Source organism: Saccopteryx leptura, chromosome 3 (assembly GCF_036850995.1).
Source record: "Saccopteryx leptura isolate mSacLep1 chromosome 3, mSacLep1_pri_phased_curated, whole genome shotgun sequence".
NCBI classification, from domain to species: domain Eukaryota; kingdom Metazoa; phylum Chordata; class Mammalia; order Chiroptera; family Emballonuridae; genus Saccopteryx; species Saccopteryx leptura.
This window is the reverse complement of record NC_089505.1, coordinates 26,540,645-26,554,686: the sequence shown is the minus strand read 5'-3', so window position 1 is coordinate 26,554,686 and position 14,042 is coordinate 26,540,645. Positions and strand designations below refer to the sequence as shown.

The window sequence follows — 14,042 nt, the reverse complement described above, 5'->3', positions numbered from 1 at the left end:
GGTTTTGGATTCAAGAATATGTTTTGAATTCAATCTTGTTGGTTTGGGAAGTAACTTAGCCTCTCTGGACTAGGTTTCCAATGTGTACGATGGGAATATTAATACACGCACGGGGGGGGGGGGGGGTGATGTTGTATATGTGTTGGGCACAGTCAGTCTAATCACAGGTAGCGCCTGGGCCAGACACAGAGATGATACCGAGAGTGGCCCGGAGGAGCTGATCACCAAATAGTAAAAGCACAGACCAGGGGATGCTGCGGGGGACACCGCACGGCGCGGGGGGTGGGAGGGCGAGGACAGCGGATAGGTCCCTCCCGGCTGGTTGCCCGCCGGGGACCGGAGGCTCCTGCGGGCCGAGCCCTGCCAACTCCGGACATCCGCCTCCACCTTTCCGCGAAGCCTCCCTGCCCCCACGGGCTCGCCTCGCCGCCGGGTCAGGAGCGCGTCATTCCCGCCTCGGCCCGAGCCCCCCGTCGCTGTCGCTGTCGCCGTCGCCGCCGCGCGGAGCGCACCTGACCCCGGCGGGCGGGCGGGGCGGGGCCCCGGGACTGACGTGGCCGCGGCATGGAGCGGGCGTGATTCATCAGCCGCGGCGCGGGGGCCGGATGCTGGCGAGCGCAGCGGCCGCCTAGCGCGCGGGGCCCGAGCAGCGGCGGCGGCGTCCCCGGCCCGGCCTTGCGCGCTCCTGTCGTGGTCGGCGGCCGGGCTCCTGTCGTGGTCAAGATGGAAGAGATCCTGAAGAAGCTGCAGAAGGAAGCGTCCGGGAGCAAGTACAAAGCCATCAAGGAGAGCTGCACCTGGGCCCTGGGTAAGCTCACGGCGCGGGGCGCGGGGCACCTCCCGCCCGACCGGGCGCCCCTGCTCGCCGCCGCCGGAGGGCCGCGCGCGGGGGCTGACACGGCCCCTGCACCTAGGGCGCTTTGGCTGAGCATCTGTTATGCGTGCAATCTGCGCAGTTGTGATAGTTGCCTTCGTGAATTGATGTGCGATTTGAGAATCTTGGTTCGGGGGTTGACATCTGTCCGCCACCACTCTGGTCTGTTCGTCCTCTTCCAAACCTTAACGAGGAACCGCTCTCCTCCTCAATGGTTGGGTCCCTCCTCCAGATCCCCAGCACAGTGAGCCGTGGTCACCCATCTCCGAGGGTGACAGGACCACAAGTCGGTGCGAATCCAGGGGTCTGATTCTAAAGCGCCGGAGGGGAAGAGGGAAGTTGGACCATCAACCTGTATCTCGCTACACTGTCAAGTGTGACCAGGAAGGAATGACTGTTTAATTTGATTTTCCTGATAGAGGCCAGTTTGTTAAGTGTCAGCTTTCATTTTTATTGTACATGAAAAAGAACATACGGGTGGGATTGTGTTACCTCTGAAATTCTATTGTGGTCTGCCTTCAGACAGGTGGGATTGGGATGTGTGAGCTGGGCAGGCACTGAAATAAGTTCCAGGTAGCAAAACTGTGTTTCCGTTAGTCTCAGGTTGCAGAGCTCCACCTCGGAGAAAGCTGAAAGACATTGCACTCAGGCAAGGCTTTGGGCAATCAAGGTTGTTTGGATGGGAATGCGAAGAGATCAGGAACACACTTTGGGTACTAGTGATGCTGTTAAGAAAGGCAAGGCCAAGGAAGAACCAGGGCAGCTCTGTGGGCCCCTGGCTTTGCCCAAGCCTGTCTGTGATTCCTTATTTGCCACTCAATTAAAACATAAATTTTAAATCCTTTCTCTCTGAACCAAAAACAATCAATGCTTATCATGACATTCTCCTAGAGTACAGCCTGAAAAGAGATAGAAAAGTACCATTAGCAGGTTGTCTACTAAGCATAAATTTCTATAGTACATTAGGCGACTCTTAATATTTAGGTCTGAATTCACATATATTTGGGTGTGTTTGTACAGACAATCATGGTACATCATTTTGTTTTACATCTGCATATTTTCACAATATTTCATAGAATATTGTCTAGGAAGTTGCTCTTGTGGGCAGAACCAGAATTTGACCATTTGTTTACTGTCAGAGAAAAATGGACCCAATAGATAAGTGTGCAGCAAGGCTCTTAAAGCGACAGTACTGTTTTTGCATTGCCATTGTCATTCAGCAGAGCGATTCAGAGCTAGATCCCCAAATGCCTCTATGGAAAGGTCACAGATGGCTGGCTAACATAATAAAGCAGGGCTCGACTGCACTCTACACATGCCATTCCTTGTATTCATTACTATTTTGCTGTAATTTAAGCAGACTTAGATAAAATGGAGGAGAAGAGTATTCTAGCATTGCTAATGTTTGAACTTGGATGCTCAGCATCTTGTTCAATTAAACCGCAATCTTACTGAGTTCAAGCAAAGAGCCTGGGGTCCAGCCTGACTGTAAGAGTACCTAGATTTCCTTTCCCTAGTTGGCAAGATGAGACGTGAGTACATGAAATAGTTAAATATCAGTGCAGGGCACTCATTGTGTAGGCTGAAATGAGTAAACCAGGAAAGCAGATCAAAGAAGACAAGATGATTGTGAGGTCAGGGGTGTTGGAGAAGGGGGGGAGGGGAATTGGTGTGAGCTGATGGGACTTTTGAAGTAGATTTGACTTGAAGAACGGGTAAGCTGTGGGTTCCTTCTTTTCTTTATTTAATTAGCAGACATTTATTTATTAAGACCTCCCTTGTCCTGAGCAGTGAGATATAAGAATGAATACAATTCTTCCACCCTGTAGAAGTTTGTTAGAAGGTCATGTTGGAGGGAGAATGCAGCAAAAACAAAGGCGTGGGAATAGGGTTCCCTGTTCTCTTTCCTACTTCAGTCTGTGCTCCACCATTCCAGCCATTTTCTTTTTACTACTATAAAACATTTTTCCCTCCTCACCCATGTAATTAAAGTGTAAGTTCCTTAGAACTCTCTTCAGAATCTAGCCTCAACCTTCTTTCTTACTGTTTTCCCACCAAGAGTTCAACAGTCTATAGGAAGCTGCAATACTTTCTTTTTTTATTTTTCATTTTTATTTATTGATTTTAGCAAAAAGAGAGGAGGGGAGAGAGAAAGACAGAAACATCAATCTGTTGCTGTATGTGCCCTAGCCAGGGATCAAACAGACAACCTCTGTGCTTCGGGCTGATGCTCTAACCAACCGAGCTATCTGACCAGGGTGGAGGCTGCAATACTTTCCTGAGCTGTGCACTGCTCACTTCTCTGCCTTTGCTCATGCTAGTCCTTCTGCCAGGAATTCCCCTCCTAGTCTCCTAAGACCCAACTTACTTAGGAAGCATTTATTCCCTGAGTTCCTCTGTTGAATCAATTGGTCCTCCAGGTTCAGAGCCCTACCCTTAAGACTCTCCTAGAGCACCTATTACTTTGGATTATAATCAGTTGTGTGCAGAACCACCCTTCAAGGGGCAAAATAATTGAGTTGAGTTCAAGAAACAAACAAACAAACAAAAACCCACGAAAAAAAAAACAACAAATTGACTTAAGCAAAACTAAATTTATTCACTCTGTTTAAATACCCCTTGGAAGGCTGTGGGTTGAGTTTGGTTCAAAAATTAGACTCTGTTTCAAGGACTCTGCTCTGCTCTTTTTGAGGTAACTAACCGGCTCTGCATGAGTCTCCACAGCTTTTGAGCTCATGAATCATCACATTTAGAACATCTCGTGTAAAAGGGGCATCAACAACCTTAGACCATTTCAGGAGAAAGGGATGATCTCCCACTTAGACCATCATGGGAGAGAGGGTGCATCTCCACACTTAGTTCATCTCGAGAGAAAGGGGTCATCTCCCACTTGGACCATTATGAGGGAGAGGGGTCATTATGACATTTAGGCCATCACAAGAGAGAGGATGTCCCACTAAAACCATCAATGAAGAGAGGGGGTCATCTTTCCACTGAGGCCATCACAGAGGCCTAGGTCATCTCTCACTAGCCCGTCATGAGATCCACTCCAGAGAGTGGAGCTCCTGCAGTCATTCCTGTTCAGTCTTAGGTTTCACTTGTTCTCTCTTGGTCCCAGTGGGCCAAGTGTGTATACTTGAACCAGTCTTCTAGCTAAAGATTGGAATGGGGTAACTGGCCTAGGCCTACGCTACAAGGCCCAATGAAATCCTAGAGTCAGGGAAGGATAGTTTCATCGAAACAAAATTAGAGTGCTGCTTCAAAATATGGGCAGTGGATGCTGGTCAACCAAAACCGCAAGTGGCAGTGGTGCAGAGGGGAGCATTGTGAACATAGGGATTATTGTTGCTTATGCTTCTTTGTGGCTTCTGCACCTACAATTTGGGAGACAGATGTTCAGTAAATAAATCAACATGTTAATGACTTGCTTGAGTGTTAAGTGATATTTATTTTTTTTCTATTTATAAGACTTATGCATATTCATTTTAGAATACTGAAAAATATCTGAACAGTATCAGGAAAGAAATTAAAATCACCTGTAGTCTCATGACCCAGAGTTAACACCTCATTTTGGAGTGTTTCCCTTTGCAAAGGATGATATCCTATATGCTGGATTGCCATTTGTTTTTTAATTTTTGTACTTTCTTTTATATCATCAGTACATCTCTAAAACTTGGTATTTTTTATAGTGGCATAATAACTGGCAAGGAATAAATATGTCTCTCACCTCAATTTTGAGCCATCTAGTTTGTTAGATTTTTTTGTTGTTTTTGTTGTCAGTAGGGAATGGTCTGAGTCGGCAATAGAAAAGCATAGAGGAGGGCTCAACTTGTAGAGAGCCTGAAACACCAGCCTTCTCTTTCAAGAACTGGCAGTCCTGGGGGCCTGGGAGCTGGGAATAACAGGGTGGAATAGAATGGCACAACATTCAAACTGGAAGGGACCAGGCCCCCATTTTAGAATTTTTTTCAGTTATATCAAGGACTCATGTAGAATGGATTTGGAAAATAGAAGAGAAGAGAAAGAAAGTTAGAGACTGGAACACCAAGTAGAGGATGAAGGATAGTCTATGCAACCACCATCCTTCCCTCCACTTCCCACCGACCTTTCCTTCCAGCCAGTTACTGTTGCCTTCACGGTCAAACTCTAAAAGAGCATCTGTAGTGAGTGTGTCCACTTCCTCCACTCACTCTTCAGCTCACTCCGATCTGACTTTCTCCTCCATCATTCCACCAACTCTCAGTGAAGAATAGTGTACACAGATCGTCTAGCAGACCGTCCTCACACCCATCTGGTAGGTCTCCTTGGCTATCCTGAGCATACCTGGCACCTGCTCTACCTTGACCTCCATAACCACGTCCTTCCAATCTTATTGTACCTCCAGAGCTGCTCTGTCTCCTTTGCCAGCTTCAGCTTCTCTTTCCCCTCTAAACATTTGAGTGTCACAAGAGTTATCCCAGAGCCCTCTTCTCTTACTCCCAACCCTACTGCAGTTGAACACATTCATACCCACAGCATCAGTTCCATTTCTGAGAATGTGATGCCCACATTTATATCACCAGCTTACACCTGTGCTCAGACCTCCAAACCCCAGTGCGGCTACCTACTCAACATCTCTACCCGAATGGGATGGGCTCCTTATGACTTCCCTTTCTTTTTAGCCCTTCCTCTATGTTCTTCTAGCATTTGTAGAGTTGGGCACTGTTGCACATTCTGAATCAAATATAAAGCCTTCTCTCTAGTGATAAAAATCATGACAATCTGGTTATTTGGTGTCAGAACCTCCCTGTGGGAAGTATCATCAAGTTGTCGTGGATGCTGGTCCTATGGTGCTGACTGCTGGCCTGCCGACCTGTGTGGCTTTTGAGCTGCTCCTTGCCCCTGGTGCTCAGGACTTTGTCTTCTTGTTATCTTTTGTCATCTTAGTGACTGACCTCGGTCCTTTTACTTCTGCCATTGGCCTTGTGGCCATAGCACTACTGTCCCTACTGATTCCATCTTTCTGTTTTACGGATTGCCTGGCTTACACCAGTATTTTGTCCAGTGTGGGATTCAAATAATTTAACAACCGGTTCTCTGCCCTGATGACTGTTTTAAGTATAAAAAAAAGGTATACTGAAAGGTAGTTTATTATTTCATGCATTTTTTTTTTAATTTTTTATTTATTCATTTTTTTTTTTTTTTTTTTTTTTTTAGAGAGGAGAGGGAGAGAGAGAGAGAGACAGAGAGGAGAGACAGAGAAAGAGAAGGGGGGAGGAGCTGGAAGCATCAACTCCCATATGTGCCTTGACCAGGCAAGCCCAGGGTTTCAAACCGGCAACCTCAGCATTTCCAGGTCGACGCTTTATCCACTGTGCCACCACAGGTCAGGCTATTTCATGCATTTAATACTTAAATAAGAACAATAGAAGAGGTGTAAAACTAGATTATGTTATAAGAAAGAGTTCTAAAATATTAATGAAAAAATATTAAACAATACCTGACAAAAAACAATAAAGCTGTTATTTAAGGTATTTTTATATTACTTCTTGATTGGCATCCTCACTTGCAATTTTTTTCACCTATGTAGGGAATGAACATTACCACTGGTGCTTAGAATACGCTGTTGCACGGATGAACATTAAAAAAGAGTAAGGAATGTCGATTTGTGGTTTCCACATTGGGCGGCTGCCCAGGTGCCCACCTTAGAGAGAACCCTGATTACAAAGTGCCATTTTAACAACTTGTTCACTGAACTCAACAAAAAATTAGGTATCAGTTCTGTCAAACCGGTGCCAACCGGCTGAATCCCACCACTGAGTTTGTCCCATTGGTCAATACAAGCCCAGATCCATCCTGTTTTGGTCTGTCCTCACTCCCCAGGCTCAGGGATACATTTGGTGTCCGTTGTTCCTTCTGCTTTCTTAGCAGGGCTGGGAGAGATGTTTCTCCCTCCCCAGTGAGAATGGCTCGTTCACTTGAAGCAGTGAGGAGAGGACTGATCGCAGTTTGAGCTGAAAACACTGGAGACTGGTTGGAGCTATTGAAATAGAACAGTGTTTTCTGGTTTTGTTTCGTTTTTTTGTTTTTTCTTGCAAGAGAATAGTGACCTTTTCATTATCTCTGCAATTGGAGGCAGCAGTTGTGTGAGTAATCTACAATAATGGTAGAGTATTGAACATCCAAGTTGAATTAATGAGATTTGGGATGAGCCTCCCAATCAGGATTTCTAATTATAGTATTATTAAAAAAAAGGTTTAATCATCATGTCATAAATGTGTGCAAGGATAATGAGATGTCTGACCAGGCGGTGGTGCAGTGGATAGAGAGTCGGACTGGGATGCTGAGGGCCCAGGTTCGAGACCCCGAGGTCGCCAGCTTGAGGGCGGGCTCATCTGGTTTGAGCAAAGCTCACCAGCTTGGATCCAAGGTCGCTGGCTCCAGCAAGGGGTTACTCGGTCTGCTGAAGGCCCACAGTCAAGGCATGTATGAGAAGGCAATCAATGAACAACTAAGGTGTCGCAATGCGCAACAAAAAACTAATGATTGATGCTTCTCATCTCTCCATTCCTGTCTGTCCCTATCTATCCCTCTCTCTGACTCTCTCTGTCTCTGTAAAAAAAAAAAAAACAATGAGATGTAATATAACATGGTTTGTGAACTTGAAAGTCTCTCAGCCTGACCAGGCGGTGGCGCAGTGGATAGAGCATCGGACTGGGATGCGGAGGACCCAGGTTCGAGACCCTGAGGTCGCCAGCTTGAGTGCGGGCTCATCTGGCTTGAGCAAAGCTCACCAGCTTGGACCCAAGGTCACTGGCTTAAGCAAGGGGTTACTCAGTCTGCTGAAGGCCCACGGTCAAGGCACATATGAGAAAGCAATCAATGAACAACTAAGGTGTCGCAACAAAAAACTGATGATTGATGCTTCTCATCTTTCTTTGTTCCTGTCTGTCTGTCCCCACCTGTCCCTCTCTCTGACTCTCTCTCTGTCTCTGTAAAAAGAAAAGAAAAAAAAAGTCTCTCACATGTAAGTTACTCTTTAAGGGTATTGATACCAGAGTTTCAAGGAAACAATTTTTATTTCTGTTTTTATGGCAAGAATAAGGTATTTTAGTCAGTTACAACTAGATTAAATTGGCATTCTGGTTCAGGTTAAGAATTTAACAGTTCATTCTGTGTCTCTGTAGGGAAATACATCCTAGTTTTTAACCTTCCCTGGAGAAGTCTCCGGGGCTGTCAAGAGAGAAATATTTTTAGGTAGGAATGATTTGCAATCAGAGAATTGAGAATTGACTACTTTATATTTATAGACATTTCTGGGGGGAAAAAGAAACTAACAATGAAATGATGTACAATGCAGATTCTAACTTTGTACATATTTATTTTTAACTTGGTAATTTTCCTTTTGCAGAAACCCTGGGTGGTGTGGATACCATTGTCAAGATCCCTCCACACTTGCTGAGGTAAGGAAACTGGACTGTGGGAGAAAAATCGCCCGCCGTGTTTCCCTGAAAGCCCGGATAACCTCTTTGGTTTATAGCTTGATACTTGCTGACTGATGGGTTTTTAGCATGCGTGAACTGGGATATTTCATGAGATTGGCATGATAGGAACCTTATTGCACTGATTTCCACCCGTCTGTGGGGTAAGAGATGTCTGTGAGCAAGAAGAACCAGCTGTGGAAGTCAGAGACGGAAAGGTAATGATCAAAGAGAGAAATGACTATAACCTAAATGTGGGTGCGGACAGTGTCCGTGGATTAGGAAATGGCGCCCCCTTTGGGGGGATGCAGCACTACACCGTGTGGGATGGATTCAGCCTGGCCCTGGCTCATTGGCCCTACACCATCCATCTCACAAACTGTAGCCCCCTGCAGCTGCCCTGGAACAGTGAACCTATTTCCCTGCCTTCCTCCGTGCCCTCATTTCTTTATTCTCCCTCAGCGCTAGAAATACATATACCCTTTGTGGAAAATTTGAAAAGAACAAATATGAAAGTAGTCCATATTTACACCGCCTAAAGATAACCACCGAAAATAGTTTAATAAATTTTTAACAGGCTTCTTTTTTTCCACATGCACATTTCTTGACAAATTAATGTGATATTTTATTTACAAGTTTGTTTCCTGCTTGTTTTTTTTTTTTGTCAACATCATATGAAGAACATTCTCTAATGTCAATATATGTTCTTCAAATTAAAATATTGCAATTTCTTCCATTGTATGGCTGCTATAACATACTTGTGTGTAGCTTTCTTATTATGAGATATTTGGATGGTTTCCAGATTTTCTTTGAGATTATTAAAAAACATTGAATTTACAGTCTTTTGTTGAGCATAATTTCTATTCTGTCAGGACACTATGATTTATTAGGTGTTTTCTCCTTTTCAAGTAGATTGAACAAGAAATATGTTTCTGTCTTTTTTAAAAATATATATTACTTCTCGTGTAGACCTGCGACAGGCTGATGTATTATAAGGGAACCCATGTGTTAATCAAAGCGAGTGCATTTTTGTGTGCATAATGCTTTGAACTGGACAGCCTGTGCTGCAGCAATGTTCTTGCCTCAGAGAGGAGAGTGATGCCGGCCGGGTACCCATGCACACGGGAGAATGTGGAGCCTCTCCAAGGGACACAAAGCATGGAGAGTTTAGGGGGGTGACTTCCTGGTCCCCAACCTCTACTGGTACTCTTTCTGAAAACTGTCTTGCTTGCAAATCGATTCGCCACATCTTCTTTTCCATCTCAGCTCCTCCAGCCCCCCTTCCCCTGCCTGACAGAAGAGAGGCGCAGCTGTTCCCCACCCTGCCCCGAATCCGCGGGGTGCTGTCCTGGGGCACAAACCACTGTGAAAGTATTAGTGTCTGTGCCGGTGAAGGCGTTGCGTATAAAGACTAGGGAACACATCTTTTTGCAGGTTAGTTTTTACTTTTTGGCCTCCAGCAAAATTGAGGAGGATTGAATCTGGTTGTAAGATAATAGGTAAGGCTGTGGCCGGTGGCTCAGTAGATAGAGTGTTGGCCTGCCATATAGATGACCCAGGTTTAATTCCTGGTCAGGGCACACAGGAGAAGCAACCACCTCTTCTCCCCTCTCCCATCTGCTTCTCCCCTCTCCCATCTGCTTCTCCCCTCTCCCATCTGCTTCTCCCCCCTCCCTCTCTTTCTTCTCTCTTTTTTTCACTTCTCTCCCTCATCCCCTTTTCTCTTTCTTCCCCTCTCTCCTTCTTTCCCTCCAACAGCCAGTATCTTGCCTGGTTCAAGTGTGGTCCCGGGTGCTGAGGATGGCTCCATTAGAGCACATCATTCTCAGGTGCTAAAAATAGCTTGATACTCGAGTATCAGTCCCAGATGGGGTTGCCGGGTGGATCCTGGATGAGATGCATGTAGGAGTTTGCCTTACTCTCTTTCTTCCTCTCACTTAAGGAAAAAAAATAGGTAAAAAGGTTTTTTTGATGTTTCCATTTAGTTCTTATTTATTTTTCTTAGGGTTTCTTATTGGTTATATCTATAAAACTGAAAAAAAAAGGTATGAAATTGATGTTAAACCCTACCTTCTTATAGCAATAAGGAATACTCATACTTAGGTATATGAACTGATTGAGGAGAGCAATAAACTAGCTCTATTCATTTCTTTAGAAATGCATTTCCAATCAAATTGTACTTTCCATCCTAACTAGATTAACATTCTTATAGGTAATTATTAATGTTTGGATCAGTCATGCATGTTAGTAATGATAGCTCAAACTTGAAGAAAATTGAGCACTTTTAGTTTTGTGGACAAAGGAAGTTTCTTAAAAATCACCTTATACACATTTTTTGTTATAGAGAGTATAATGGAAAGATTAATGAAAGTCTCTCAAGCATTAAAATGTAATATTGAGAGAAAATTCTTTGGGGATGTGGAATGGAAATACGAGTTCAAGGAGAAAAAGGAACAATGCAGCCTATTTTTTACCATTAAAGGAGCGTTTGTGCATGTATTTTTTTGATAGATGAAGGTGGTTTTAAATGGGTGTGGTATTTAGATTTCATTACATCAAATGTTTTAATTAAAATTTTTAATAATTTCAATATGCCAGAATTATAACCTTTGCAACAAATTAAAATTATAATTAAAAATAAAATGTTCATTAAAAATGTGTAAAAACCAGAATTTGAAATTTAACTTGGGGGCTAGAAGAGCAAAAATGTTTGATAACATTGCTCTGTGGCTTGTTTCCAGCCCAAAGGGTTGTTGAGCCTATAGCAAATCTTCTGGTCCACTAGTTGAGAATGTTCATTGAAGACAACTGGCATTATCCAAATCATGGTGTGCGTTTGTGGCCAGATGAGTTGGATAACGTACAGTGTAAATGAGCCTAAGGACATACATGTTGTCCTCTGACAGACACTTAGCTTTATTTTTGTCCATGGTCTTTAGACGTACCCCAAAGCCAGCCAGCTATCTTATACAAACCATAGGAGGGAGTCATGAAATTGGTGGAAACATGCTGGATGAGGAACTATAGAGAAGTATATATATATATATATAGTGGGTATCTTTATAGGTCTTCACCATTAGTAGAAATATAATTCAGAGTTTTTATAAAGAGCTGGTGATGTCACTCTTGTATACAAAGGAATGTGCATTATTGTATTCCAGATGTGCAGTGAGGTCTGCCAAACATTCTTCTACAGACAATGGAATCATATGAACAAGACAGCAGATGTGAGCCTTGCACGCAGGGACTTTTGTATTTTGAGGGAGGAGGATGAAGACATACCTAGCTGGAAAAGACTGTTATGAGGTTGCAGGTGTATTTATTGCAGAATTTTATCCATATAAGGAGGTTTCAGTTTGACTGTGATTTGAAATAGTTGGAAGCCTTTTAAAGCCTCATTTAAGATATAGGAATAAGCCATATTTCGAATAAAAAAGTTATTGAATCAATAGTGGTCTGATTTATTATTTTACTTTTTTTATCAGGAAAATGATATAATGAGGAAATAGACAGTAATGGGCTTTCCTCCCCTGTTATAAATCAGTCCTTTAGTCTTCCTTGCACTATTAAATGCTGAGAGTACTTATTCTGTCCATTCATTATGGTTTTTTAAAATTAGATTTATTGCGTAGTCATTATATATCATATGCCATCTTATTATATGAGCACCTGATCAAAAAATCTAATTACTGAAAATATTTGCCCATGGGAAAGAATTTGGATATGTTAATTATTTGAATTTTTTCTTCTGTTATATTTAGTATTTGAAAAAGAAACCAGATTCATGAACTATTTCTTGTACTCTCTTGCTTTTATATTCAGACTGTTACCATTTCTGTTGCATCATTATCTAAAAGTGATTATTTACAGATTTTTTATCTTGCACGTTTTAAAAAGGGCTATAGGGAATAATTCAAATAACAAATACCTTTGCTGTGCTGTCATTCTAATTTTTTTTTATTGGCCATTGATTGACTGACTTTCATGTTAACATTGTGATAAATAATCACTGATACTGTCTTGGTCATTTGTGTCCATTAGTAATGATAACTCAAATCAGAAGAAAATTGAAGCCCTAGAGACCTGAGGTTGTAGTGCCTTTTTTTTTCTCCTTTACCATTAATTGCTTTGAGGACTTTTTGTACAAACTAACGTCCAGATGTCATGTGAATGATTTTAGTGGCTCTAGTGACCGGATTCAGTTGTGTGTAGGACAGCGTAGGGGAGAATCCCATAAAACATTCTAGATGGATTTGAAGAGTTGTCAGGCATTGCTGGTTTCTGCCCCAGGCTTCTTCACTGAGTGCATGCCCACTCCCCTTGTTGACACAGGGAGCAGCTTTAGCACCAGGTATAGACGTTCATGCAGAGTGCACAGTGAGGATCAGTGTCAGGACTGCAGGAAGGCCCGGGAACCTGTTATAGACAGTCATGTGAAAATCTTTCCACCTAACTGCCCTTACCCTTGCTTTAGATTTTGGGATTAGGTATTAAGAGTCTTTATTTTCCTCCATGAGGAGTCTGTACCCTCACTGTCTTTGCTCCATTTTTTTCCCCTTAAGCTTTAGGTGTTTCACAGGGTTGACTAAAACCTGTGAATGAGTGGGCCCTCACAGTGTCTCTACACTCGAGAAAAAGGTCATCATTAGCTCAGGTTCTCCCTTAGATGGTGGTACCATTTGCATGCCCTCCTTGTTTTAACAAGCAAAGGACAATTTGGGGTACTCTATAAGTCACGGATGTTGTAAGATATCTCCAACCAAGTCAACACTCATAGTCATTGACTCCATTGTTAGCCACCAGTTTCCTGACCAAGAAATAAGTAAGACCTGGAAGCTACCAATCAAGAACTATGAACATTAATGACATGAGATGTTTTCTATTCTTTGACATTCTTTCTGCTTGCCTATACTCCTTGCTTTTTCCCTTGTGGTTTTAGAATCAAGTGATATAACCAAAATGACCTTGTCATTTATAGAATTTTAAGGGTTGTTATGGCTTTTGTTAGGAATATCCAGGGTTGATGTCTGTGTTTTATGAGGCTGTCACTAGCCTTGCCTAGCAGGGAGCACCTGGCTTAAGCCCACCTGAGGTACCACACTATCTGTAATGTTTAGCTTCTTGCAAGTTGATATATCACCCATCTGCCTCCATGCCCCAGTATCCTTGTGATGGCTTGGTTATGACGATGTCTAGATCTATGTGATCGCTTTGCTCTCTGAACTGTTGAAAGAGCTTATATTTTATTTACTCCTTTGTAAAAAGGAAAAGAGCTTATGCCTCTTCTGTGGAACTTTCTGTATAATTGTTGTTTGCAGTCAGTGATCTCCAGAGCATTCTTGATGTGCTGGCACATCCCAGGGAATGTTCTTCCTTGTCTAATGGACTCCTACAGTGTTCTGCCGGTGAGCGTTGGTTGGGAGCTCTCAGTCGCTCTGCTGGCATCCGGGCCAGAACGGCGTGCCCCTGTCCTCTCCAATGGACTTGTAACTATAAATTCCAGTGGCCCTTGGTCTGGACACCTTCACGTGTCTATATCAACCTGCAAGGAGGTTGCTTTTCACCACGTGCCAAGGCCAGAGACCATAGGCCTCTCCCACTTCAGAGGTCTTGGCTGAGCTGCCTGGCTCTCTGACATGCTACTCGATCTTCCCTATCAGATTTCCCGGGGTTCAGCCCCCCAGGACCAGGACCAGGATGAAGCGAGT

The 14,042-nt window shown here is 43.5% G+C and overlaps 1 protein-coding gene across 3 annotated transcripts in view; it reads left to right on the top strand.

Annotated features, from left to right (window-relative positions):
- Positions 1 to 290: 290 nt before the first annotated feature.
- The window catches only part of ARFGEF3 (ARFGEF family member 3), a 155,728-nt gene continuing 141,976 nt past the window's right edge, over positions 291 to 14,042 (top strand). For all 3 annotated transcript variants that reach the window (XM_066373141.1, XM_066373140.1, XM_066373137.1), the window contains exons 1-2: positions 291 to 808; positions 8,265 to 8,316. In XM_066373141.1, the coding sequence (XP_066229238.1) occupies positions 724 to 808; positions 8,265 to 8,316 (137 nt within the window). In that variant the 5' untranslated portion in view covers positions 291 to 723. The remainder of the gene's footprint in view (positions 809 to 8,264; positions 8,317 to 14,042) is intronic.